Source organism: Eupeodes corollae, chromosome 2 (assembly GCF_945859685.1).
Source record: "Eupeodes corollae chromosome 2, idEupCoro1.1, whole genome shotgun sequence".
In the NCBI taxonomy this organism is placed as follows: Eukaryota; Metazoa; Arthropoda; class Insecta; order Diptera; family Syrphidae; genus Eupeodes; species Eupeodes corollae.
In genome coordinates this window covers 126,613,365-126,640,301 of record NC_079148.1, presented here as the reverse complement: position 1 = coordinate 126,640,301, position 26,937 = coordinate 126,613,365, and the positions used below count along the sequence as shown (strand labels likewise).

At 34.5% G+C, this 26,937-nt stretch overlaps 2 protein-coding genes across 2 annotated transcripts; both read left to right on the top strand.

Moving 5' to 3' along the window:
• Nucleotides 1–2,044: 2,044 nt before the first annotated feature.
• LOC129947079 (tyrosine--tRNA ligase, cytoplasmic) lies at nucleotides 2,045–4,362 on the top strand. The gene is made up of 7 exons (XM_056057512.1): nucleotides 2,045–2,468; nucleotides 2,521–2,663; nucleotides 2,713–3,008; nucleotides 3,070–3,436; nucleotides 3,501–3,845; nucleotides 3,918–4,035; nucleotides 4,093–4,362. The coding sequence occupies exons 1-7, from the start codon at nucleotides 2,268–2,270 to the stop codon at nucleotides 4,219–4,221; spliced, it is 1,599 nt and encodes a 532-aa protein (XP_055913487.1). The 5' UTR covers nucleotides 2,045–2,267; the 3' UTR covers nucleotides 4,222–4,362.
• Nucleotides 4,363–19,854: 15,492 nt separating this feature from the next.
• LOC129946006 (uncharacterized) lies at nucleotides 19,855–20,277 on the top strand. Its single transcript, XM_056056010.1, has one exon. It carries the CDS (start codon nucleotides 19,921–19,923, stop codon nucleotides 20,140–20,142), a length of 222 nt encoding a protein of 73 aa, XP_055911985.1. The 5' UTR covers nucleotides 19,855–19,920; the 3' UTR covers nucleotides 20,143–20,277.
• Nucleotides 20,278–26,937: the final 6,660 nt, after the last annotated feature.

The following is a 26,937-nucleotide window of genomic DNA, read 5'->3' as shown; positions in this document are numbered from 1 at the left end:
AGAGAAAAATTCGTCGTGTGATCTACTGTTCCGATGGCATCGAAGGGGAGTGGAGGAGAAGATGGAACGACAAGCTGTACAGCAACGTAGACTTAACCAGAAGTGTACAATTCCAACAACTAAGATGGCTGGGTCACATAGAGGGAATGGAAACCAATGCCTCGGCCCTGAAAGTCTTTGAATCCACACCCACAGGACAGCGCAGTAGAGGAAGACCGCGGATCAAGTGGCACGCACAAGTGGAAACTCGGAGCGCGAAACTGGATACATCTAGCTAGTGACCGAGCTAGATGGAGAAGTTTGTTGGGTGAGGCCCTATTTCACACAGCACTGTAGCGCCACCTTATGTAAGTAAGAAAGTAACCTGATTAAATTTGGGATCAACTGATCACTAAGTCGAGGTGATCCATTTGACACACTTTCGTTATAACCACCCGAATCAGAAATTCTTCCATAATATTGCAAACACGATTTTCACTTCTAATTTCATCAAAATGACACATAATTAAACCATTGATTTTGATCCAGAAAAATAAGATCAGAAATTATAATTAAAATCAATTTGATTTTTTGTACAAGAGCTCTTATTTTGACGTTTCAAACAAAAAGTATGCCTCGTTCCCTTTTCTATCTCAAAATGAGCATTCAAAGTATTAAAAGAGTAAAATCAAAAACAAATTTATTTATTTTACCAATGGGAAACCTCTCTGGGATAAGGTTCATTCAACAATTCGGATCAATAAGGATATTTATCACTGTCTTCATCAAATTTGAAAGTGAATTTATCTACTCCGCAAGAAAAATATTCCATACAATGGCTGCGTTCAATCTTAGTCAGATAGGGTATCGGGATACCTTTTTGTAAGTGTTTTACGTTTAAAATAACAGCTGATCAAAAACACCTGAGATGTCAAAAAATCAATCCAAAGGTATCCAAGAATGTCTGGGGTATGTAGATATCTGACAGAACAGCTGATTTAACACAGGGTTGAATTTCAAAAAACTTGAAAATTGATTTCAGTGTAATGTTAGTTAATATATTAATCTTGTGGAAATAAATAAAGCTTTATTTATTGTTTTTATGTAAAAAAGCAGACAGAGTCGGACAGCTTTTGGAGCTACAAGCAAATAAGGTCGTTGAAAGGAAAGGTAAGTTTTTCTTTCAGATGATTCAAAAAACCGAAAGAAGAATCACTAAAATAAAAATTAAATTGGGTAGCGCAACAGTCTGTTGTGAACCAGAGCCTAGTGACTTACAACTCTCAACCATTCCTGTGTGCGAGTACTGTTGTCACGAATGGAAGGGACCTTCAATTTTAGGCTGAATCCGAACGGCTAATTTGAGAAAGCACTCTTTCATGACAAGAATTACTCTTGAAGGATTTGTCAATTCCTCGCAAGAGGAGGCAGTACCCGCGAAAATTAATTTTTTTAAATTAAGGTGGCACAGACAGGGATTGACCCCAAAACCCCTTGCATGACAGTCCAACGCACTAACCATCATTCCACGGGTACTACAAGAAGAACCACTATATTCCATTTTTATAAGGTTGGAACATAAATCCATTCTGCTCTTTCTGGAGGAATGCAGAAAGAGAAAGGACCGGCTTCGAGACCCAAAAACCCGGCTAAGAACATTTTTTCAACAAGGAATTAGAAATAAAATTAAAAAATATCAAAAAGCGCTACAACATTATCATAGACAATAACAAGTTGTTTTTAATTTTTGACAGCTATCTCAATACAGCTATCCGACTCGTGCAATAAGGTATCTAAAAATTGACCTATCCAGATTTTATATGCAATTGTGACACGCTCAAGATCATACAAAAATATATCTGTCATTTTACTTAAATAATTGACTCAAAAAATTCAATTAATTTCAAAACCTGAACAAATTTATTTAAAAAAAAGAACACCCCTTAAGAAGTCTATTGTAACCTTACCTTAAAAGTGCATCATCCAAAAGCAAAACTGTCAAAATATGGAACCAAAACAAAATCAGAAATGTCAAATGCATTCGAATTTTGATGACGTTTCTTTCTCTGCAAAGAAAAAGAAACCCTTTCACTCCACACGTTTTTTCCTTCGAATAGGATTTTGTGGAAATTCTTCTCCGTCGACTCATCGGTATCGGTATCGGTCTCCAGCTTCTCTGTTGCGACCAATCGTAAATACTCAAAGAATTTGTGAAATTCCAAAATCACAAATTATCGCACTCTGATATTCGTTTCCAATAGAAAACTGAACAAAAATCAATCCAAACCATGTCTGTCCAAACACCCGAAGAAAAGAAAGAACTCATCACGAGAAATCTTCAAGAATTTCTCGGCGAGGAGAAATTGAATACTTTGCTTAAGGAACGTGACATCAAGATCTATTGGGGAACAGCGACGACAGGAAAACCACATGTCGCTTACTTTGTCCCAATGTCCAAAATTGCTGATTTCCTTAAAGCTGGATGTGAGGTTAGTATCTGGTTGCAATTGTTCTCCGAAATCGATAACAAGTCTTGTTTAGGTTACCATCCTCTTTGCTGATCTGCACGCCTACTTGGACAACATGAAGGCCCCATGGTCACTCCTTGAATTGAGGACACAATACTATGAAGCAGCCATCAAAGCAATGCTGACTTCAATCGGAGTGCCTTTGGAGAAGTTGAAGTAAGTTGAATTCATTCTTTATCGGATGACACTAAAGATTTCGCTTCAGGTTTGTTAAGGGAACAGATTACCAACTCTCGAGGGAGTACACACTCGACGTCTACAAACTAACTTCCGTCGTTACTCAGCACGACGCGAGAAAAGCTGGAGCCGAAGTCGTCAAACAAGTCGAATATCCACTGTTGTCTGGTTTGTTGTATCCGGGATTGCAAGCACTTGACGAAGAGTACCTGAAAGTCGATGCCCAGTTCGGTGGTGTGGATCAGCGAAAGATCTTCACCTTCGCTGAGAAGTACCTGCCTCAGTTGGGCTACGAGAAGCGTATCCATTTCATGAATCCAATGGGTAAAATTATTCACCCAAAGTAAACATACAAATTCTGACTATTCTTTATCTTTTTGAACAGTTCCCGGTCTAGCTGGAGGCAAGATGTCCTCATCGGAGGAAGATTCCAAAATTGACTTGCTTGACTCGCCAGCAAATGTCAAGAAGAAGCTAAAGAAGGCCTTCTGCGAACCTGGAAACATCACTGACAATGGTCTACTGTCGTTTGTGAAACACGTGCTATTCTCACTGTTTCCCAAAGGTGAAGGATTCACCGTCAACAGGAACGAGAAGAACGGGGGAGATGTCACATTCTTGACCTACCCAGAGCTCGAGACCTGTTTTGCCGAGAATAACCTGCATCCTGCAGATTTGAAGGCTGCAGTAGAGAAGTACATCAATAAACTCCTCGAGCCAATTAGGAAGACATTCGAAAGTCCTGAGCTTCAGTAGGTTTCCATGATAGTTCTTGATTTCTTGAGATTCTCAAAGTTTTTCTTTTTCTGTGTGTAGAAAACTCAGTGCACAGGCCTACCCTCCACCAGCAAAAGCAGGTAAAACCGCTGCGAACAACAACACCGCCGCTGCAGCCGCCGAAGCAACTGAAGATGGCCCACATCGTCTGGACCTCAGGGTGGGACTTATCACTGAAGTCAAGCGTCACCCCGACGCTGACACTTTGTACGTGTCGACAGTTGACATGGGCGCAGATGAACCTCCACGTACAATTGTCAGTGGTTTGGTAAAATTCGCAACAATCGAGGAACTTGAGCAGAGAAAGGTTTTGGTGCTGTGCAATCTTAAACCTGCCAAAATGCGTGGAATCCTCTCCGAAGGCATGATTTTGTGTGCCTCAAAGTAGGTTCTTCTAACAATCACATCGAAATGGTCTTCCTTTGTCCTAATAACTTGGTTTCTTTTTATTTCAAGTGCCGAACATACTGAAGTGGAACCAATCATCGTTCCAAGTGGATCAAATGCTGGTGATAGAATTTCCGTTGAAGGATATTCCGGAACTCCAGATAAAGAACTTAATCCCAAAAAGAAAGTAAGTTTCTGAACAATCTTCTATCTTGAACAAAATCTAATTTTGTTTTGTCGTAAGGTTTGGGATAAACTTCAAGCCGATTTGAAGACAAACAGCAAAGGTGTTGCCGTTTGGAGGGATAACAACTTGCAAGCCCCCAATGGAGAAGTATTAATTAGTAAATTGGTTAATTGCACCATTAAGTAATGGAATAAGCTACAAAGTCGACGTTAATAAGCTTTTTACACTGCGCATCTAAAAGCATTTACTTATTTATATTTTTGTTTTGCAAAAAAGCATTTGTTTGATATGAAGACCGGGAATAAAAAAGAAAAATGAGCAAAAATATTTTGATGTTTTTAAATTGGGATTTTAATCAAGGTTAGGAACTAAAAAAAAGTTATAGCAGACTTTTTAAGCCAGGAATGGGCATAAAGCAGGATTAAAACAATTATGGAGAGACTTGCATGATGCTTGGCAAAGTTGCTTTAAATTTTCAACACCAAAGAAGTTTACATCCAATTAAGAAATATGTTATAGGGTAGAGGCACTAGTACCCGGACATCGCTTTAAATCACATTTTTGTTGACAATTTTTCCTTCATAACTTAAAAAGTAATTTAATTTAACAAAAACAAAACAAATAGGAATTCATAAAAAAGTATTTTATACTTTTATAGAATAGAACATAGAATACTCACTTGTACACAGTACAACGATTAATATTTAGTTTATTTCAAACTTCAGTTACTTATAATTAAGAACACTTTTTGGTGCACGTTTAAAAAATTAATAATTCAAAATAAATAAAAAAAACTTTAACAAAAGAAAATTCAGACTTCAAATTCAGTAAATAAAAAAGAACTTATTTGTTCACACGATTCGTAACATTAATAATAAATAAATAAAATATCAGTACAGTGTCTACCTAACTAAATCTTAAGCTTACTTCTAGGTTCACATTTTAAAAGAAACAAAAAATAATTCAAAATAATAATAAGATAAAATAACAAAAACAAAATCAGACTTTAAATTTAGTAAAACAATAAAAAGATAAACGCGAAATATTGATTTAAAATTAATTTTAAATCAAGCACAAATTTCGCTCCTTAGACTAGGTGTGGTAGGTAGAAATGGCGATCTCAATGCAACCTAGCCTGAGATCGAATTAGCGCTGTAGTGCGCCGTTTTGATACCAAAAACTCGTTTGACCTGTGATTGAAAGGGACATATTTATAGAGAAGCTTCATAGCGATTATGTTAGAGCCATTTTGTCGCATTGAGAAAAAAGATTAGGTCTCTAATCTTTGTCTCAGATAGCTCAACAAGTTCTTGAAAGAATGCTTTTCCAAAGGATTTCATTCTAGTCTTTGCCAAAGCAGGGCATTTGCGGAGGAAATGGATTATCTTTTCACTTTCTCTTTGGTCACTACAACTACGGCAAAAGGTGTTGTAAGAGATACCCAACTTCTCTGCATGAACTCCTATAGGCCAATGTCCGGTACAAACCGCAACAATACTGGCTATGTCTTGCCTTGGCCTGCATAGAAGATCGTTTGTACGGGTTTTGTTATAGGTGGGCCATGTCTTCCTAGATAAAATGCAGTTGGGTAAATTGCGCCACCTTCGGCGAAAGAAAAGATTTTATTCTTTATAGCACCAAGAGGAATGTTAACCATTTCCGCAAGTAAGCTATGAAGGTCCGATCCTTGCCTGGCTAGCTCGTCAGCCCGTTCATTTCCCACGATACCACTTTGGCCCGGAACCCAGATCAGGGTGACACCGTGGTTAATATTCAGGCTCGCAAGCTCATCGCGACATTGCTGGACCAATTTAGATGAGGATATGGCCGAGTTAATAATAGCTTTGACAGCTGCCTGATTGTCTGTGAAGATAGTCGCATTTCGGTTTTGGTTTGGGATTTGTTTAAGTATCTTACATGCCTCCCTTATTGCCAGCAGTTCAGCCTGAAAAACGCTAGCAAAGTCAGGAAGCCTAAAGGAATTGGCTACATTTAGGGACTCAGAAAAGATCCCAGAACTAACTCCACACTCCATCTTTGAGCCGTCAGTAAAGACTATCGACACGATGTCATCCTCCCAATCTTCTCTGGATGGGAAAATAACCTTAAAACCCTTACTAAGGCTCAAAGTAAGAGTGCAGTAGTCAGTGTCTGCCGGGCTAATATCTGAGGGAATCAATTTCGTTGTGTTGCTGTGACCATAAGGTTTTGACAACCAGCTGTTTGATTCCTTCAGCCTAATAGCGCTGCAGGAAACTATGTATTTAATAAAAAGGTCGATTGGTAGAAGATCCAAAATAACGTTTAAGGCGTCCTTTGGGCAAGTACGCATGGCCCCTGTGGTGCCCAAGCAAGCTGTTCTCTGAACCTTCTTTAGCTTATTAATATTATAGGCTTTGCTAAGAGTAGGCCACCACACAATCTAACCATATGTTAAGATAGGGCGTACTACGGCTGTGTGTGTGTACGTCCATAAAATCATCTTCGACTGAAGTCCCTACTTTTTGCCGAAAGTTTTGCTGCAGGCGTAGAAGGCAACACAGGCCTTCTTAACCTGTACTTCAATATTTAGTTTCCAGTTTAGTTTAGGGTCGAGTATAACTCCCAAATATTTTGCACTGGAAGACAATGATAGGATTTGACCGTTGAGTCGAGGTAGCGTGAAGGGCGATACTTTAGTTTTGGTGGTAAAGAGCAACAGATCAGTTTTACTGTGGTTAACTCCTAGTCCACAATTTGTGGCCCAGTTGCTAACTTTTTTCAAAGCTGACTCCGTGATTTCAATAATCACAGAGGTGTACTTTCCTCACACCAAAAGCACCAAATCATCCGCATAGGCTACCGCCTTCACTCCACATCTCTCTAATTTAACGAGAATTGTATACAGGACCAGAAGCCATAGAAGAGGCGAGAGGACACCACCCTGGGGTGTTCCCCTACTCACGTGTTTAGTTGCGATTGTATTTCCTAGAGTGGCTCGAATCTTCCTACCACTGAGCATGGAAATAATCCATTCTCGAATGAAGTCTTCTACACCGAACTTAACGAGCGATTCTTCTATGGATTCTGTAAGGACGTTGTTAAAAGCACCTTCTATGTCTAGGAAGGTGGCAAGAGTAAATTCTTTATAATGGATTGTTTGTTCTACAGTACGCACTACTTCATGGAGGGCAGTCTCCGTAGATTTGTCCTTAAGATAGGCATGCTGAGAGCTTTCGAGAGGTCGTCCAACTAGGATTTCTCTAAAATGGTAATCAAGAATGCGCTCCAAGGTTTTAAGCACAAAAGATGTTAAGCTTATTGGTCTGAAATCCTTCACGGATTCGTGACCTCGCCTACTCACTTTCGGGATATAAACTACTTTGACCTAGACTAGGTATAATTATGGTAAAATTTCACAGCAATGGTTGAAAATAAAATCTTTTGTGCTTGCAATATTGTAGTTCAGGTTTTCCATGGAGGTACAACGTGGAACCATCTAATGCACGTATCACAGCCAATATTTTTCAAATTATCGTCTTCGACATCGCTTTACAATTCGTCGCCACATTCTTGACATTTTTCTTTGATTTTTTGGATTTGAAATTTTGTTTTTCTTCTTTTCTAAACGTTCTGCTTTCCGTTTTTGAATAGCTTCGATTTTTTTTTGTTTTGTTTTTCTTTGCTGGCATAAATTTCTCTCCACACCTCAGATGAAATTGCACTTGGCGTTCTCAAATTCTTCTTTTTTTTTGGTCAACTGTATTTAACTTAGAATAGAAGAAGTGTGAAGAAATGGTTGAGCTTGATGGAGATGGTACATTTAATGTAGACGGAGAAAAACTGCCTGTGTTTGTTGCCAAGTCTCTAAGATACTATGCACTTGTCGATGGAGTCATTGCTATTGCGACTTCAGAACTATTGCAAATAGGAACTCGCTCTGGAGAGTGTTGTGAAACATCCTCATTGCCCGGATTTACGTTTGAGCTGGTCGCTGTGTCTGTTTCCTTTTCTAGAGTGCCATCATTGGTAAGATAATAAACCCCAACGCTTGAGTCATTTAATAGTAATATCAAGATCGCTTGTTGATGGCACTCTGTCAGCTTTCGAAGCTTCTGCAGCAATAATATCCAAAACAGACTTGAGAGGCTTTCAATCACTTCAGCAGCAAATTTAAATTTATCCACTGGCAGCGATTCTATAGATTTTGGAGCTTCGGCAATCACAAGGTTTTCAGCTGTGTTCTTCACACATTTTGAGAAATCGACAGCAGTTGGATTTAAGGGATAAAGGGATTTCCGAAATCCATTCCTGATTTTTGTCGCCATATCTTTATTTTTCATAATGTACTCATTAAAAAGAGGGCAGACATTTCTTTTCGATAGTGATTGTCCAAGATTCGTAGTTTGCCATTCACAAACAGTCTTTTTCCAGTCAGATTTCAAAGGCTTAAACACACTCGCGTCAGCTGGTTGCATTATATGAGTTGTATTAGCTGGTAATGCATATACAATAATTGGCTCCTTGCAGCAAAATTCACTTAACTCCAACGCCAAATGAGATTTTTGACCATCAACAAATAATATCGCTGGACGTTTTACTTGGTCTGCCAGTGAGCGTTTATGCACACGACATATTCATAAAATGTTTCACTGCGCGTCTAACCGCTCTCGTTTTTCCCAAGAATCCAAGATGGAGGCATACTTTCTCCAATGTCCTTTGGAGGACTTCCCATCAGCACAGAAAACAATCAGCACAGTTAATGTTTCTTTTTCATTACCAGCACATGTCTGGTAAATATTCTTATAACCTTTTGGTGCAATAACTTTGCCAGTTTTTGGATAAAGGCAAAAACTACTTCCATCGCCGTTGAGAATAATTAATAGGTCTTGCATGATGTCCTATTGGTGGGTACCACGATATCTAGAAATTAATTATCTAGAAGGTAAAAATCTCGAATATGAAAATCTCGAAAACAAAAATCTAGAATGGAATAAATCTCGAAAACAAAAATCTAGAAAATAAAACCTCGAAATGCCAAAATCTAAAAAAAAAAAATCTCGAATGCAAAAATCTAGAATGTATGTTTGAATTTTTGAGACAATGTTTAAAATTCGCGCGAATTTTAAAAATTGTCTCAAAAAATCAAACATACATTCTGGATAACTTAAGGCCCAACTATAATAGACATAAGCTAGCATATGCGCGCATAAGTAAACGTGCGAATACAAAGAATCTCAATACGAGTGAACATAATGGAGTCTAGCTCCGTTTCGTTCAATTTTTCTCAGTTTCGTTAACTTAAGCACACTTAAGCAAGAGCGATCCCAATCGCTCGCCGCATAAGTAAAATCTGACATGTAGATACGTAAGCAAAATTGCATTATGGCTATGCAGTAATTTCACAAACTTAAGTGAATTTTCGTTGGATTTTTGACATAAGCTTATGTTTGCTTATGCCTATTATAGTTGGGCCTTTACTTCTCCTTGACAATCTTAAAGTTGACAAGTAAAGTTATCAATCATACAATTGCACATTGCTAGTCATGCAACTATTTTTCTTGCTCAGAAAATAAAATATTGGGTAAACTGATGTATTTATTTTTTATTGAGTTTTAACTGTTTTAAAATACAAAAAAAAAATCTCGAATTTTTATTTTTTTTCGAGATTTTTTTCTAGATAGAGTCTTTCGAGATTTTTGTTAATTCGGGATTTTTGTGGATTCGAGATTTTTGCGTTCTAGATAATTTTTTTTTATTTTCGAGTTTTTCGGCATTCGAGATTTTTGGCATTCTAGATTTCGTCATGATCCCCTTATTGGTTTATACTTTTTAAGTAATCTTGCAGCTCCTTAAACCTTAAGCCTTTGCTGATGCTCTCAGCTTCCCTCATAGCCAAAGAAGGATTTTTTTCATAAAATTTCTGAGCGATGTTTTGCCTGGCCTATCATTTTTAAAAGGGGTTTCCCTTTTCTCGTCCTTAATTATTTGTTGAACCTTATTAAGGAGATCATCTTTTTGTAAGGGAAATCCACAATTACACATGTCTTCTAAGGCAAGTGATAATTCGTTTTCTTCCATATTGGGTTAGATCTAAAAAATATAAATAATAATGTTTGAAATTCCTACCAAAAAGTAAAAATATAAAACTGTCCTAACTAAAATTGTCAGTACCCGGACAGCCAGTTTCTTAGTTAAAAAAACACTATCCGCGTACTAAAATTATGAGAGAAAGGTGCAATACTCTTAACTTAAATTAAGCAAAATACTTATAGATATCGTTTAAAAGTATAAAAATGTGAATTTAAAATTTTCATACAAATTTTAGTACCCGGACACCCTGTCCGGAAACTAAACTCAGCTAAAAATTTGGGCTTCAGTACCCGGACACCAAATAATTTTCATAAAATTTTACATCTTTTTCTTTTTTTTAATTAAACAAAGAAGTTATTAATATTTTACTTAAATAAAACATAATCTAATGCGTAAATGAAATAAATTATGTCTAAAATATTTCCATTTTGAAAACTGCGTCACTATTTTTTTCACAGAAAAATCACACTACTTTCGTAATCCACGGCGCACGGGCACTAATTGACTTATACCGATAGGGTCCGCCATCTAACGTTTTTTTCAACTAGGGCTTCTTTCGTGAATGGTAACACTTAGGGGCCGGTTATAGCTTCTATCAGTAAGATCTATCAACAAAATGTTTGATTTTGAACATGTTACAGATTTATTTCTTGCAAAAGATTAATGCAATAAAATCTATCCAATATTCAAGTATTTTTTTTCAAAAAGAAACGACGCATTTAAAATTTTATTTAATTTATAAATGGATTTTAGTTTTTTAAGGATAAAATTTCATTTTACTGAACAGCTGACTGCCAAAAGCTAAGAAAAATTCCTATCGTTTACATTCACGAATGCATTTACGAGTATATTATTATAAGCTCCCGTGGTTAAATCTAACCACAAAAGTAGTTGAAATTTCCCCTCCGACGTATTGTAAAAAATTGGGCTACAAAGTAAGTGGAGAATGATTTTGACTTTTCACAATCAGCTTCTCGGTAAAGTAACACGAATTCAATATGAAATAAAAGGTTAATATTTAAATTCAAATTTGATTTTATTGAATTTAAAAACACAAAAGATAAGTTAAAGTTATCAAATCAAAAAGGTTTCTTATTATACCTATATATTTGCATTTGTCAATAATATGACAGTTCCAGATTGACTAGCTTTGTAGTGTAGTTTTGCATTCACAAATCTAGTGGTTACGCAGTCAAAATTCAACTTGTTCAAATTTTGGTGCTGAGGCATAATTGGGCCATTTTTCTTCGAAAATGAGCAAGGCGTGGCCGTTAAGTCAATGGCATCGTTATCGGGTCATGTTGAACTAATTTTTGTTCACAAAAGGAAGAGTAAGATATTAGCAACATTTAGTTTCAACAGGACGGCGCTACGTGCTACACTCGATATTTGTATAGCATTTAAACAAAAAAAAGAAGTTATTCGGCGGACCTTATATATCAAACGTTGGAATAATAAATATACAGAAGCTCTAAGTTAAGACCTTTCTTATAAGATTATAATAAATAGGTATATATAATATAAGTTAAGGATTAACAAATCATTTAAACTTGTTTGTCCAACTAATTCTGTAATGACTGTTTATAAGTTCTTTGAAGTCTAAATCTAAAACGCATATAGAACTTTTCAATTTATTGTCAGATAGGAAGTGAACTAATTAACTTAAGGGTGTGTTATAAAACAATTGAATTGTTGAATTATTACAACACACAAACAAAACTGATTACACTATTTACAAAAAATATAAACAGCTATCAATAAGTACCTAGACATGAACTTAAGAATACCTATGAGATCATTTTTTTTGCGAATTTCAGAATTCAGATGAATACACAAAAAAAAAACAATTTGATTCTATTTATTCTACTATAATTTTTATATTTCTCTTCTTCGTAAAATAATGGAACAGATTTAAGAAAAAGGAAAGGAATGTTAAAGTTATTTATATCTCTATTAAAAGCGAAAAATTAATTCCTAGGAATAGATAGTTTTTTTATTTTAAGATATAAATTATTAACAAATGTTTTTCTCTAAGAATATGGACATGGCAACTCTGCCGTCTGCTGATTGACATTTCAGAACAAAAGCACAATTTAAATGTAAAGAAGTTGAAATTCAAATAATAAACATAAGTTCAACTAATTATATGTATAAAAAACAAGAAATTTATAGTTTGTAAAAGCGAAAACTATTGTGGTAATTTAGAGCATGTTTGCAGTATCTAGGTATAGACAGACCCAAAGCTCCATTAAGGATTCCATAGAGCCGAGTTAGGGGAAGAAAACTCAGTTCGAAATACAGCCGTCGAATCTCTTATAGTAGAAAACACGATGCAAAGAAGTGTGTGATGTCTTCTGCTTCTCTGGTATGGCAAAGGTTACAGATTTGTGAAAGATCAGTTCAATGCAGCATAGAGTTAAGATTCAGTATTTCGACGCGGGCTCTAAATAAATGTTGTTGAGGCTCTTGAAAGTGCTCACGGAAGATATGTTCATAAGTTCTGGCGATCAGATCATTGAACATGGTGTGCCATTGATTCAAATTGGACTCCAAAAAGAATAGATTACTGCCATTTGAAGAAGCTATATGGTTCCATTCCTTAAATGGGGAGGCATTTGATTCTTCTTTCATCTCTCCTCAAAACTTTCAATATGTAGTCTGAGTTGCTTTTAAGGTTTTGTAATGTAAAGAGGTGTTATGCCAGACTCTACATATATAGCATGATTGGGTGTTGAAGTAGGCAATCGGAACGAGCGTTTGAAGAAATACCTTTGCACGGCTTCAAACTTCTCCAGTTTAAAATATCCAAATACTTGGGTACCGATATTTGGATTTAAGATCGATTTTTTGATTAGAGTATAACTTAGGCCAATTTCAGGGCTACTTTGGCTTCCTTGCTTTTTTCTTTCACGTGTTTCGAAATATAAGATTGTAAGACAGATAAACTCCAATATATTTAAAATAATGAACGACCTCAATTGGCGCGTTGTTTAGGGACCAATTTGTCCTATTCGAATCTTCTTCTCTGACGCGGTTCAAATATTATTATTTTGTCTTGTTAGTAATGACGCAGAGACTCCAGGATTCACAAAATATATTAAGTTTGTTGATTTGCAGCTGAAGGGTAGATGGATTGTCAGACAGTAAAACTCAATCGTCGGCGTAGAGCAAAACTTTGATTTGTATACCGGCAAAGAGTATTCCACCTGGAAGAACATCACCCGGAAGTACATCAATAAACAAGGCGAATAATATCGGGCTTAATATACACCCTTGCGGGACACCTGATGTTGTTTTAAGCTATTCAAAAAATTTAGTTACGTCCCACACTGATGCAGTAGATGAGGCAAGAAATTTGAAATAAAACATTAAGAATTTACGTCAATTCCTAAAGGTGGCAATTTGTATATCAAAGCATTTCTATTTACCTTTTAATAGGCTGCTTTGAAATCCACAAAACAGGCATATAATTTCTTTTTCTGCTCAATCGATCTCCTGATAATACTCGTCAGAGCGAGTATATGGTCTTGAGTAGACCGACCGAAATCTTGCCTGGAACATGGTGAGTCGGTCGTTGTTCTCAATCCATTCCGTCAACCTTTCATACAGAATTGAAGTTAGAATCTTTCGTAGCGAGTTGAGAATTGAGATTCCTCTATAGTTCTCTGGCCGCTTCGTTAAAATTGTTTGGAACAAAAGAATTTTCGTAAAGTTTGTGGAAATACTCCAGAAGATGATTTTTAAACGGTTCCGTACTATTCTTGTAGAATTCAATCGGAATGTCATCTATGTCAGGAGTTTTATTATTTTTCATTTTTCTCAGAGTAGTTTCGGGAATAAATGTGACGTTTAATCATGTCACATTTATTTCAAAATTCCACTTGGAAATTTTTTGTTTTAATTGTTCCGATTAGTCAGACTTAAATTAACTTTTCTCGAATTTTCAATGTCACTAGAAACGAAATCCATGGTTTTTAGTGAGGTGTCTGTTGTGCACGTGTATGTAGGAAGTCTGTTCTTTTTCTAACTATTGTTAAGAATTGTTAACCATTGTCGCTCCTAGATTTTTAAATAATTACAATTTATAACACAATTTGTCTTAATTACATCGTTCCTAAACTCATTGCTGAAGTGTCAAATAGTTATGATTTGTAGCAATTCACAACTCAGCTCAGAATACAGACCAATGTTTTTCGTTGATTCATCTTTTTGCTTTTCATTGTTAACAATTCTTTGGTTAAAAAAAACTAAATATTTAACCATGGATGAGTTATTCAAGTGTCATAAATTTTAAACTCTCAACATTACTGCACTTACCTTCAGTTCATCGTGTAAAAACTACCAAGAACATTATTATCTAATAAACACTCCTTAAACAAGCTACAAGTCCATCACAACTTTTAATTTGTATTGTAAGGACTTATAGCATTACTTATTCTCTTTTAGGTAAATATCAAGAAATTATATAGTAATAAAGTTCAGCTTTCAGTTAAATGAAAGAAAAAACTAGATTAGCTGTCATTTTGACATAATTGGACTTGAATTAGAGTGGGATATTTAACTAACTTTTCAGTCATCGTTACAATAAAGTTGCCTTAATTGGTAGGCAATTTTTTGGCTGCTGGGCAATCAGATATTAGAAACATGCCATATCTTCAAGCCCCTTATGTCGACTATCCATGCCCAATGACAATTGAACATTTTTTTGATTTAACGACCATAGTTAACAATTGTTCAAAAGAGAACAGACCTAAGGTTGGGACACCTTTTTTTTAAGTCAGCTTTACTTCAAAAACCCGTGGCAAGATAGTTAATGCGTTGGACTGTCGTGCAAGGGGTCTTGGGTTCAATCCCTGCCTCTGCCACCTCATTTAAAAAGTTAATTTTCGCGGGTACTGCCTCTTAAGGAATGGACAAATCCTTCAAGAATAATTCTTGTCATGAAAAAGTGCTTTTTCAAATTAGCCGTTCGGATTCGGCACATAAACTGTAGGTCCCCTCCATTCCTGACAACATTACTCGCACACATGAATGGTTGAGAGTTTTAAGTCACTAGGCCCTAGTTCCCAACGGACTGTTGCGCCACCCAATTCAATTTAATTTAATTTACTTCAAGAACTAGCAGGCACATCGACTTTATATACTTTTTTGGAAACATAAGCTCTGTTCCACATCTAGTTTCCAACAGTTTCAGACTGAAAGTTTCAGTCATTTTTAGTCCGAAGTCGTTCCACCCTTTAAAAGTTGTGCTAATTCTTACAAAAGAGAGCGCGCGCGAGAGAGTAAAACATTTCCCCTTTTTGGGAGATTTAGTGCGAGAAATTTCTGTCTGTCAAATTTGATTTGACGTTTCCGGGAAGTAATGACAGAAGGTTGACTAAGGGTTGCCCAAGTAATTCTTTTACTTTCATTTTAGTTTTGGTAAAGTTGCAAAATTTTAGGAATGATTTTATTTTTATTTAAAATAAATATAAGTTTACTTTTGTTGAAAACCGTTCCAGGCATTTTGACAGTTTGTTTTCTCTCTGAGAGCATTTCATCCCTACTCCTCAAATTTGACATTTGACCAACTTTTAGTGCGAGAAATGTCTGGAACACACCTAAAATAACATCAAGATGTGAAGAAATTTGATAAAACAATTCAAAAGGCTTTTTTTACAAGGTATAGCATTTAAAAAAAATAAAAACCGCTGACACAAAATAACCCACGAATCAATAATGCTGACTTCAATTAAAATTTGTTTTACACATTAGACGTCATAGAAGATTGGTATATAAAAAAAATAATTGTGTTAATTTGTGTACGAAAAATTACACTATTGGAATCTGATAAAATGTTTAGAAAATCCAAGTAAAAGCTTTGGTTTCTAAAAATTAGTGAACATTGATTTTGAACTCAAATATACCTTGAGAACAAGAAAAGATAAAAACTATATTGACAAACTCATTTCATCTTATACAAAAAATTGTTGTTAAAATTTAGTAAACGTCCCATCAAAACTTTTACTAAACTTCAATTTTTGTCTAAATACTTTGTATAGTTCTTCAAATCACAGTTTGTTTTATAAAAATCACCAATGGAAATTTATCAGTATAAATTGTTTATGTCATCAAAATGACAGCCAAAAAGTTCCATTGGTCAAATCAATTTTCTCCCAGATAAAGTCTCTGGTCAAAATAATTGTTATCAATAAATTTTCTCAAAATCCCCAAACACAATGATTTTCAAAAATCGTAATTTTTTTAGTTTCTCTGATAAGATCTCACAATAATACTTCCGTTTTGTATTGAGTTTCCTGTGAGGTCTAGACATTCTTTATCTAACTTTTGCTGTACGAACCTTGTATTCCATTCAAACAACAGGTGATCTAAAAGTATTTGTTGTTTACATTTAGAACTCATTAAAAATTTAGTAGAAAAATTACTAAATCCCTGTTCTATATGACAGTTAATTCTAAAATTCATAGAAGGCATAAAAACGAAAATGATAACAAATAAAGCCTTTAGCTAGCATAGCTTTTGTTTAAATAAATCCATTATGATAAGAACTTTTTGAGTTGTACCCCTATTATTATGTATAAAAGCAAAGAACATTCACCCACAACAAATTAGAAATCAAACTTTCTTATACTCGTACGCACTCTCAAGTTATCCGGATATTTTTTAACCGGTAAATTACAATTTTCGAAAAATATATTTCGAAATATCAAACAAATCAATAAAAACTTAAGCAATATGTCAGCTGTTAAACGACTTTTTGGAGTAGCAACTCGTTTCATCCCAGGACGAAATGCCTTACAAACTGTGTATTGGAGGACTTCGCCTTCAGGAAGAATCTACAAGTATAGTAAGACCTGTGATTTTGGAAGGGATGAAGAACAACCTAAGTGTTTTAAAAAATTAAATAAAACTTACATTTAAATATTTTATAAGAAGTGTGGAATAAAAAAATAGTGTTAATTACAAGAATTAATTAAATTTAAGTGAAACTGTGAAATTATTGGACTCCAATATTTGGAATATTTATAAAATTTAGATTTAAGAAAATAAATAAAACATTTATACCTATAACGGTACATTTGAAAAATAATTCTTTAAACAGTGTTTTTGTTTGGGTACAATTATGATAATTTCCTTTATAGAATTTTTAAAATTCAATATTTTGAAAAATTCTGTATAAAAAACAACTTTTTTAGAAAATGAGAAAATTCGATTTAGATAATCATAAAAACTGAAAATTGATGTGAAAAGTCGTTGACATTTCAAGACTTATTACAAAAATGCAAAAGCGACACACTCAAAAATAAGTTAGAAACATAATTTTTCTAGAGCAAAATCAAAACTTATAAAGCAATGTATCCGTTTTAAGTGTACGAAATTATGTATTCAAGAAAAGCAGGAACATTATTTTTGAAACACCCTAATGTAATACTTCGCTATTTTGATGTACCTTTCACTGTCAAGGCTTCAAGAAATTTGTGCTTATCATCATCGCCCAAGAAAGAGAATGCCTCTTAGCACAATCATTTCGACACGCACTGTGGTGCTGATAAAAAATAAAAACAAAAACAACCTGGAGAAAAATATTTTATAGCAAACGAATTCCCAGACTTTGTTGACTTCTAGCTTTTACTAAATTGAGTCAACAAAAACTTTCCACAGATAATACTTTGACTTCAATGAAAGTAGCATTGCCAAAAATTAAAAAAAGTATTTCATAATAATTATTAAATAAGTAAGTCAATTGGGCACTAGATTAGTTGGATGGGGGTAGAAGTGTAATTATTTTGATAAGGAACTAATTTGTTTCTATAGATAACAATTTGGTTTGCAATTCGTATTTAACTTACGATTCTGTGTACGTATTTCAAGTGACAGTTAACACTTTGTTAATCATATCATATAAAAAATGTATAATTTTTTGACGTTTTCGATTGTTCGCCTTCAAACATTACATTTCTTCTTCTAAATTGGATTAAAATTCAAAACCAACCAGAAAAACAAACACAGTCATTCAACTAAATGTCAAACTGAATTGTCAAGCTATACTTAAAAACATACTTATTCAAATTCCAGAATCTATTAGATTTTTTAAAAGCTTAAAAAACCGACATTTTGACATCTCAAAATTCAAAAAATAAAAACAATAAATACAAAACTAACAACAGTTAATCACAGACAATTGTCAGATCATACGATATTGTCAATGCCAATGAACTGACATAAACCAAATCAATGAAAAAATTTCATCCGTCCACACGGTTGGCAGATTTTGCCCCAAAGTTTCACAATAGGGTATCCGGATACATTTTTGCCAGCTTTTTACGTGTAAAATAACAGCAGATCAAAAACAGTTGAGATGTCAAAAAAGGAATCCAAAGGTATCAAAGAATTTCTGAGGTATGTAGGTATCTGACAGAACAGCTAATTCAACATATGGTTGAGTTTCAAGAAACTTGAAAATTGATTTCAGCTTTTTGTATTTGTCTTCATAATAGTCCTCGTTTCTGTTAGGATAATTTTCTGTTAAACGTGAATCGTTTCTGTGCTTTTTTTGAACAGCTGAAAGTTGTTTTTATTTTTTGACAGCTATCTAAATACAGCTATCCAACTCGTTCAACAAGGTATCTAAAAATCCACCTATCCAAGATACCCTATCCAACACGAGATTGAACGCAGCCAATATCAGATAGTTAGATGATTCGACTTTACTTTGTCAGGAATGTCAGATGAAGTTGACAATGACGTTTAAGGAAATATTGTCACACAAAATTGTAAGTTGACACGATGGTAATACATTTGCTACAATCATTTTTAACCGCTAAAATTTGTCAATATTTTGTATTCTCCTTTGATTTCTGTAAGATTGTTATCTGTCACTTTTCGTTGTCAGTTTTTCCGATTTTTTGTTTCAAAAGTTTTGACATTTTGCTCTTTTATAATACCTGATTAAAATAGCATTGTCAAAAACTACGCAAAAGCCGGAAGTCGACTAGTATTTCAAGGACAACATTTTGTATCAATGTGGACTTTACATTTTATTGTTCTGCCTCTCAATGTCAAACAAAACCAAATTAAGAGTATTGACATCGCCCTCTGTGCGTTGTTTCACTAGTTTACTCACACCCTTAAAATATTAGCTTTGAAATCTAAGCTGACGTAAAGTGCATATAAAAACTCTATTAGAGGCCTGAAAGGTCAACTTGGCACATTAAACTATGTACTTTCTGAAACTAAGTCTATAGGGTGAATTTCTTTGACGCATTTTAATAAGATTAAAATCTTTATATGCGATGCAAGATGTTTTCTTGAATCATTTGAAAATATAAAATTCAAGAAAAAAAATAAAGAAAAATAGTAAATTCATATTATTGAATAACACATCATCCAATAGTTCTCCAATCACCTACTCAGCGAGTGCTTTTCATATCAGAATTTTATTGTTTGCAAACAAATAATAAAAATTATTATAAAAAAACAATAATTACAAGCTTATACAAGAGTTTACTAAAGATACTACTATACAAACCCGAAGCGAGCACTCCTCCCAGTCCCAGACTCGCTGTGTTCACATGATCAGATAAGCAATCCACAACAACAACAACATCACATCAGAGGCGTCGTCGTCGCACCAATCGCTTATATGTTTATTATATTTTGAGAGCACTTGAAACCTTTATAAAACGCCCTGCTATTGCTTCCATTAACCAGAGACCGTAGAAAGCTTTAGCCAAAGAAAGAGTGAATTTTTAACTTGTGGAATTTTATATTTTGAAGTGTTTATTTGTATTTTTAAATAAAAAAAAAACAAAAATGACCGCAAATAATATTAACGCCTTGGTCGGAGCCACCACCCGTTACATTGCTGGACGTAACGCTGTCCAAACTGTATACTGGAGATGTAAGGAATCCGGCAAGATGTACAAATACAACAAAACCTTCGAATTCGACAAGAGTCAAAAATTGCCACCACAAAATATTCGATTGACAAACTACACCACAAATTTCAGAAGTCCCGGCCTTACCAGGAAGTGATTGAAATTAAGAACTTAACTGAAATAGAAAACCAGTGTCCTTAAATTTATTTTTTAAGTTGTTGTATATAAATAATGTAGTTAATAAGAGATTAGCAAACAAAAGAAATGTTAACAATATTTGTGATAAATTAAGCTTATATGTGGCTAAAAGTTGCTAAGGTCTACCAAAAAGGTTGCAGTTATAAGGAAACTGCAAGATCGGAGTACAAAAAAAAATATTCTAAAAATTAATCCAATTTTAGTTGTGATCAAGGAAAAGAAAAAAAAAACAAACAAACAAATTTAGAATAAGTTTGAATAATAATAAAAATCGATAAAAAATTTCAAAACAAAAATCAAATTCTTTTTATTTTTATTTATTTGCTTAGAAATTAAATTGTAAGCCTTTTAAATGGTTACAAAAAATACATAACCTAATTTTCAGAAGTTCACTTTTTCGCCGCGTGGAAGGTTGACATATTATCAGGTAGACAGTAGACAAAGTGTCTACAAAGCATTTTATAGTATTGACTTTAAAATGATTAATCACATAAATAAGGTGGTAAGAAATAAAGAAAAGTCATTACGAGTCGTTTTCCGATAAGGCAGTTTAAATATTTGCGTTCTGTTGTAAACTCTCCTAAGCTCAAATCAGAATATCTGAATTATTAATATCGATGATCTGTCATGGTTACGAAGCTCCGTTCCTTCACTTAGGACATGTTCAGATCAGTTCACATTTAGGCATTTACATTATAAATTTCAAAATTTGAACTGACCTATATAAAACTTGACAAGATTCGGAAAACAGATTTTTAGTTAGGAGATTCATTTAAACGTCATTGAAATTTAATGAAAATTAACCTTAATTTGGAGTGGAGGAAAGAAAATAATAGGTTTTTCCTTTGTTAAATTATTATTATTATTAAAACTTATTCATACAATTGATAAGGATTTGGAGAAAAACTGTCTAAAACATTGTGGTCTACACTCTATTTTTAAAGGAAACAATTCAAACAAAAATTTGAAGCCGAATTTTTCTTGTTAGGGTTTGGGAAAAAATATATCATTGAAACAAAGAAGTTTCAGAGTGTTACTTCCGGAAAGCAAATGCAATAATCTTTAACAAACGATTTTTTGTTAATTTTGAATCAACTATGTATTGAGAAGTTTAGTTTCACAAAATACAAAATAACCTTTGATCAACTTCAAAGACAATTCAATTACATATAGGTATACTTACAAAATAGTGTCTTAAATGATGTCATGTTTGAAGGGGGTTTGAAGGCTTGGATTATTTAATTTTTTTCTCAAGTGGTCTTAACAAATGTTCAAATGGTACACATGTGCATTCAAGAGAACACAAGCGTCCACAGATTTTTCTCAAAACCCACCTCTGTCTATCAACTCCTACTCTTACCTCCCCACGGTGAACATCGGTTGCCTAGTACCTCAACTGGATATTGGGTTCTAACCCCAGCAGCCCCCTGTGATATATACTACGGCGACTGCTACCGAGAACAAAGGCATCATCTATTTGGGTGTAGATTTATTGTTGGAACTAGGCTTAGGCAAAAAGTCTTGAGTTTCAACAGTGTGAGCGAGCGCATCACGACAATCCGGCTAAATTCGCCAACATAAGCCTAATATGCGCGCATGCGCCAACAGAGAAGAAATATGAAGACACCAAAGACATATTCTTTGAGCTCTTGGACAAAACTTATGAGCAGTGCCCTGGCTATGACATTAATTTTGCCTTAGGAGATTTTAATGCCAAGCTAGGAAGAGAAGACATCTTTGGTGGCATAATCGGGAGACACAGCCTGCACGACACTTCCTCCGACAACGGATTCAGGCTGATAGATTTCGCTGCGGGCGAGACGTTCTGGTAGCTGGTACGCAGTTCACACATCTTGATATCCACAAGGGGACATGGAAATCTCCTGATCAATCAAATGTGAACCAGATTGACTACATTGCGATCGACGCAAGACACTTCTCCAGTATACAGGATATCCGAACATTCCGAGGGGCCAACATTGACTCGGACCACTACCTCGTTATAGCCAAGGTACGGCTGCTGATATCCCAGTCCAAGCCAAAACAAGGAAGTACTGTGAGAAGTTTCTACGTTAGACGGCTACAATCGCAAGAGACTGCTATGTCCTTTTACGATCGAGTCTCTAGTAACCTCTTAAGCAGTCATATGCTGCCTGCATTAAGCATTGAAAACCAGTGGGAACATTGTCTTGTAGCCATCAAAGATGCCGCTTCTAAAGTGCTAGGTTTCAGCGAAATCCCTGCGAATGGCGGCAAGCGCACGCGGCAAAACTAGAGGCATACAAAACGGCGCTGCGCAATAGGACCAGAGCTTCTCGCGAGCTCTACGAGCAGAAGAGGAGAGATGAAAAAAAGAGAGTACGAGAAGCGCGCGATCGAGGAGATAGAGGGCTGTCACAACAGGAATGAGGTTCGTAAATTTTACTAAAAGGTAAAAAAAAACCTCTCAAAGGCACCAGCCACGAACCGAAGCCTTTGCATACGACCAGGGAACATCGTAGTAGATCCGCAGTCTATGTTGAGAATATGGGCATAGTTTGCCCAATACATAAAAAAGGAGACCCTTTAATTTGCTCCAACTACAGAGGCATCAGTCTCCTTATAAGATCCTCTCTGCCGTATTATGTGAACGTCTAAAGCCATTCGTCAACAACCTGATTGGTCCTTCTCAGTGCGGCTTCAGACGAGGAAAGTCCACTATCGACCAAATATTCACACTACGGCAGATCTTGGAAAAAACTCAGGAACTTTAAATCGATACCCACCATCTCTTTATCGATTTTAAAACCGCGTATGACAGCATCCACAGGGAAGAGCTCTACAGAGCAATGTCTTTTTTTGGCATCCCTGTTAAACTTATCCGTTTGTGCAGAATGACGACGAAACTCCAACGGCTTAGATGGCTAGGTCATGTAGAGCGAATGGACTTCAACGCTCCAGCCCGGAAGGTCTTCGAATCCAATCCCGAGGGAGCCTAGTAGAGGAAGACCGCGACTCACGTTGCGCACCCAGGTGGGGGAGGACCTCAACCAACTTGGCGTGCGAAACTGGAGACAGCTAGCTATGGACCGAGGTGGGAGGCATGTGGGTTGAGGCCCAGGTCTGCCCGGGACTGTAGCGCCACCTTAAGTAAGTAAGTAAGTAAGTCTTAACAATTTTAAAGTTGAGCACGTCATAAATAAAGAACAAAATATCACTAATTTCTTTCGATGAGAGTAGAAACAAAAAGTATGATCAGACCATTAATTCGTAAAAGTTTATTAAGATCTCAGAAATGTCCGTGTCCTAAGAAATATAAAAAGAATCTTTTTTGGACCTTGTCTTTAAAGTCGTCCTAAAGAAAGAAGTCCAAAGGTGTTAAATCACGTCATGTCGGTAGAACATTTTGCATTTTAAGTAACGGCGTAGTTTTTTACTTGTCAAATGTTAAAAATGACAGCTTCAGATGTGGCAGCTGTCCAAATAGTGGGCTTATTGAAAATCTGTTAAATATTATAAAATACTAAAAAAATCAACTGCAAAACAGCACTCATAATCCACATAAACAAAGTTTTATTACTTTCAATTATTATATGTCAAAGTATTTATCTATTTAATCATCTTTGCAGTCAATCATTTTATAACTATATTATTATTTAACAACAATAATATGGCAAACTTAACAAAAAAAAAACACTTTTCGGAAAGTAAACAAGATTAAAATAGTTTAAAGTCCTAAGTGCGACCACATATTAATTTATAAACTTATATACATACAGGCATAAAGTACACCTTATTTGTGTTCCATGTATAATAAGTATAGTTAAGATAAAAAATGGTCGTACTTTTATAAGTAAACAATTTAATCTACAAATAGTTCCCCAGAGTAACTATACAGAATAAATATTATTATCATTGTTGACTGTACTTTCGTGTTAATTTTTTCAACTATTATTTTTTGCATTAAAGGTTTTGCGCAGTCATATAGACTTTTGAAATTAGTTATTAATTTTTATTTTCTTGCTTTAGATCATCAACTGACCTCTAGATACCATTTTCAAGTTCTTTGTTGACTAAAAGCCACGTTTACATAATTATTAATTTAAAGAAAATTTTAGTTAACGCAAAAATCGTGTTTACCCTAAATCATGTTTACCCTAATGTTATTGAATTTCTCTTGTTAAATAAGAAATTTAAAACGTATGTTTTAGGCTATAACGATTCTTAGAATGTTTGACAATTATCTACCAGAAAGTTTAAAAATGTGTGCTTACACGGTTAGAAGTAGAACTTCCAATTACTTTCAATTTACTGTCAGAAGTTGGCTGAGAATTTACTGTCAGATAGCTACCTAAATATCCATCATACAATTCAAGAGATTAACTGACTTTCTACCAACCGTGTAAACGCATAACTTTATTGTCAGGTGACTGGTAAATATTGGGCTGGTTCAAACAACATAAGAGACTTAATTTGCAGTCAACTGCATTCACTGAACGCAAATTTTGAACAAGACAGTTAGATACTTTTTTAACTGTCATAAATTTCAAACTCAGAACCTTACTTCACTAACCTTCAGTTCATCGTACAAAAACTACCAAAAACTATTTTGTCACTCCTCAGGGAAGCTATGTACATGTCAATCAACATTTGTATTGTAAAAATATATTACTTATTTCTTTTCCAATTTGACAAGGAACCCTTTTCCACAAGACATTTAATAAAAATTTTCAGAAAATAAAAAATCATAGAAAAATAAAGTTCAACTTTTAGTTGAATGAAAAAACTTGGTTTACTGTCATTTTGACATAAGCTGACTTGACTTGATAGTTAGGGAGATTTTTTTTTACTTACATTCCAGTGAACTTTCCATTAAATTTGCCTTAATTGGGAGGTAATTTTTTGGCAACTATATCCAATTAGATACCAGAAACTTGCCTTACTTTCAAGTCCCTTATGTCACCTGAACCTGTCCATTGTCTGACAATAAATTATACGTGTTCATATAATAAGTTGACAGCTATTTAAATTTAAACTTATAATTGGGCAGACTTCACGGATGTAACATATATTTTAAGCATGTTTTTCATTGACAGTATTCTACGACCTACAAATCGTATTCACTCAGCTTAGGGGTGACAATAAGTTGAAAAATATAAATTAATTGTACAGTTGGTCTGTAAAGTTAACAAATAATTTCTATTGAGCACAGCAGTATGTCAGAAATCAAAATAATTTCCAGTGTGTCAAAGAAAATGCTACAAATGTTTGTGAGATTATAAATTTCTTGTGTTACTAGCTAGCAACATTTTTTCCAGCTATTGTCAGACGGTGCGTTTAAAGTGGTCAAATGTCGTTTTTTGAGAATTTTGACAATTACTAATAATTATTTTATTTTTAATAATGGGTGTTTATTTAAAGGTTAAAAACTTTAAAATGAAATAAAACTTAATTTTGAAAAAAAAAAATGTACTTTAGTCGGAAGATAATTTTCTTGAATTTCAATTATATAAATATTATTTCTGGCATGTTTAATCTAGAGGTGTAACTTTCGATGACGTTTATCAACATTTGTAGTCGTATATTGGCAAATACACGTCAAATGCTGTCCTCCAACTGGTAAATTGTCCAATTGACGTACCCGTAATGTGAAACTGACGTTTCCTTTAATAAATCAATTATGACACAAGCTGTGTGAAATGTCATGCACATCATGGTTGTTGAGCAAAAAAGACAGTAACCATGGCCCTACAGAGGCCACCATTGAGTATAATGTTCTAGCCGGTATCATATGCAATAAAAACGCACCAATTATTTTACCAACCCATAAGGCACACCAAACAGTCTTGAGGGTTGTTTAACCAAAAATGAGGTTAATCGCTAAAAAATTCATATTTTAAATTCTGTACATATTTCAAAGAAAACAATGATTTGAACGTCACTTTTCTATTTAAATCATAATCTAAAAATAAATCACTTGACAGCTGAAAAAATGGCCGCCAGTTAAAGAAGTGTTGCCAACTTAAAATTGTATACCTCTTAAAAATAAACATCAGTTATAATAAATCTTGTACACTGAAGTAAAATCGAATCATCTCATCATAAGATTTTTAGGAAAAAACTAGAAAACCGTGTGAACAGGAAGTTCTTCATTGATACGTACATATTTCGATAATGTCAGCTCATTGGAAGATATACACATACATTATTGTCAGACTCACATAATCTGACATGTTTTATCTGACAACTATCTGTACTTAGCTTTAGTAAATCTATGTGAAATTTTTGAAAGTTGCACACCCTCTGCCAACGTGCTCTTATCACAATTTCATATAAAAGGCGTAGATTTATAAATTGATAAAAATAAAAAAAAATCAAACAAAAAGAAAATAAAAGATAAGCTCTCTAGACAATGATAATATGATGTTGATGTAAAAGCTTTGTTATATTGTTGGTTACTCACCACCAGCATTCCACATAAACATGGTGAAGAAATGTCTTTAATCATTTTCAAAAACAATAACAAAATATTATTATTTATCTTCCCTTAACCTTAAGACTGCGAAAACACTTCAAAAATCTTTTTCCTAAACTCAAAAACCATTTTATTGGTGGAATTGAATTAAGACCATCTATTGCCAATTTAAATGATAGCAGAAACTCTCATATCTAAATGTTTCCGTGTTAACAATATTTTTCGTGTCTGCATGTCAATTCAAACTTTGTTTTGAAAAAAATTCTTATCTTGTTTTTTTTTTTTCTATCGGCTGTCAAA

Excerpts from the sequence above, each read along its gene's own strand:
- LOC129947079 (XM_056057512.1), top strand. The coding sequence starts at position 2,268 with ATGTCTGTCCAAACACCCGAAGAAAAGAAAGAACTCATCACGAGAAAT. Across the intron at positions 2,469-2,520 it reads TCCTTAAAGCTGGATGTGAG|GTTACCATCCTCTTTGCTGA; the intron begins GTTAGTATCTGG and ends AGTCTTGTTTAG. Across the intron at positions 4,036-4,092 it reads AACTTAATCCCAAAAAGAAA|GTTTGGGATAAACTTCAAGC; the intron begins GTAAGTTTCTGA and ends TTTTGTCGTAAG.
- LOC129946006 (XM_056056010.1), top strand. The coding sequence starts at position 19,921 with ATGACCGCAAATAATATTAACGCCTTGGTCGGAGCCACCACCCGTTAC.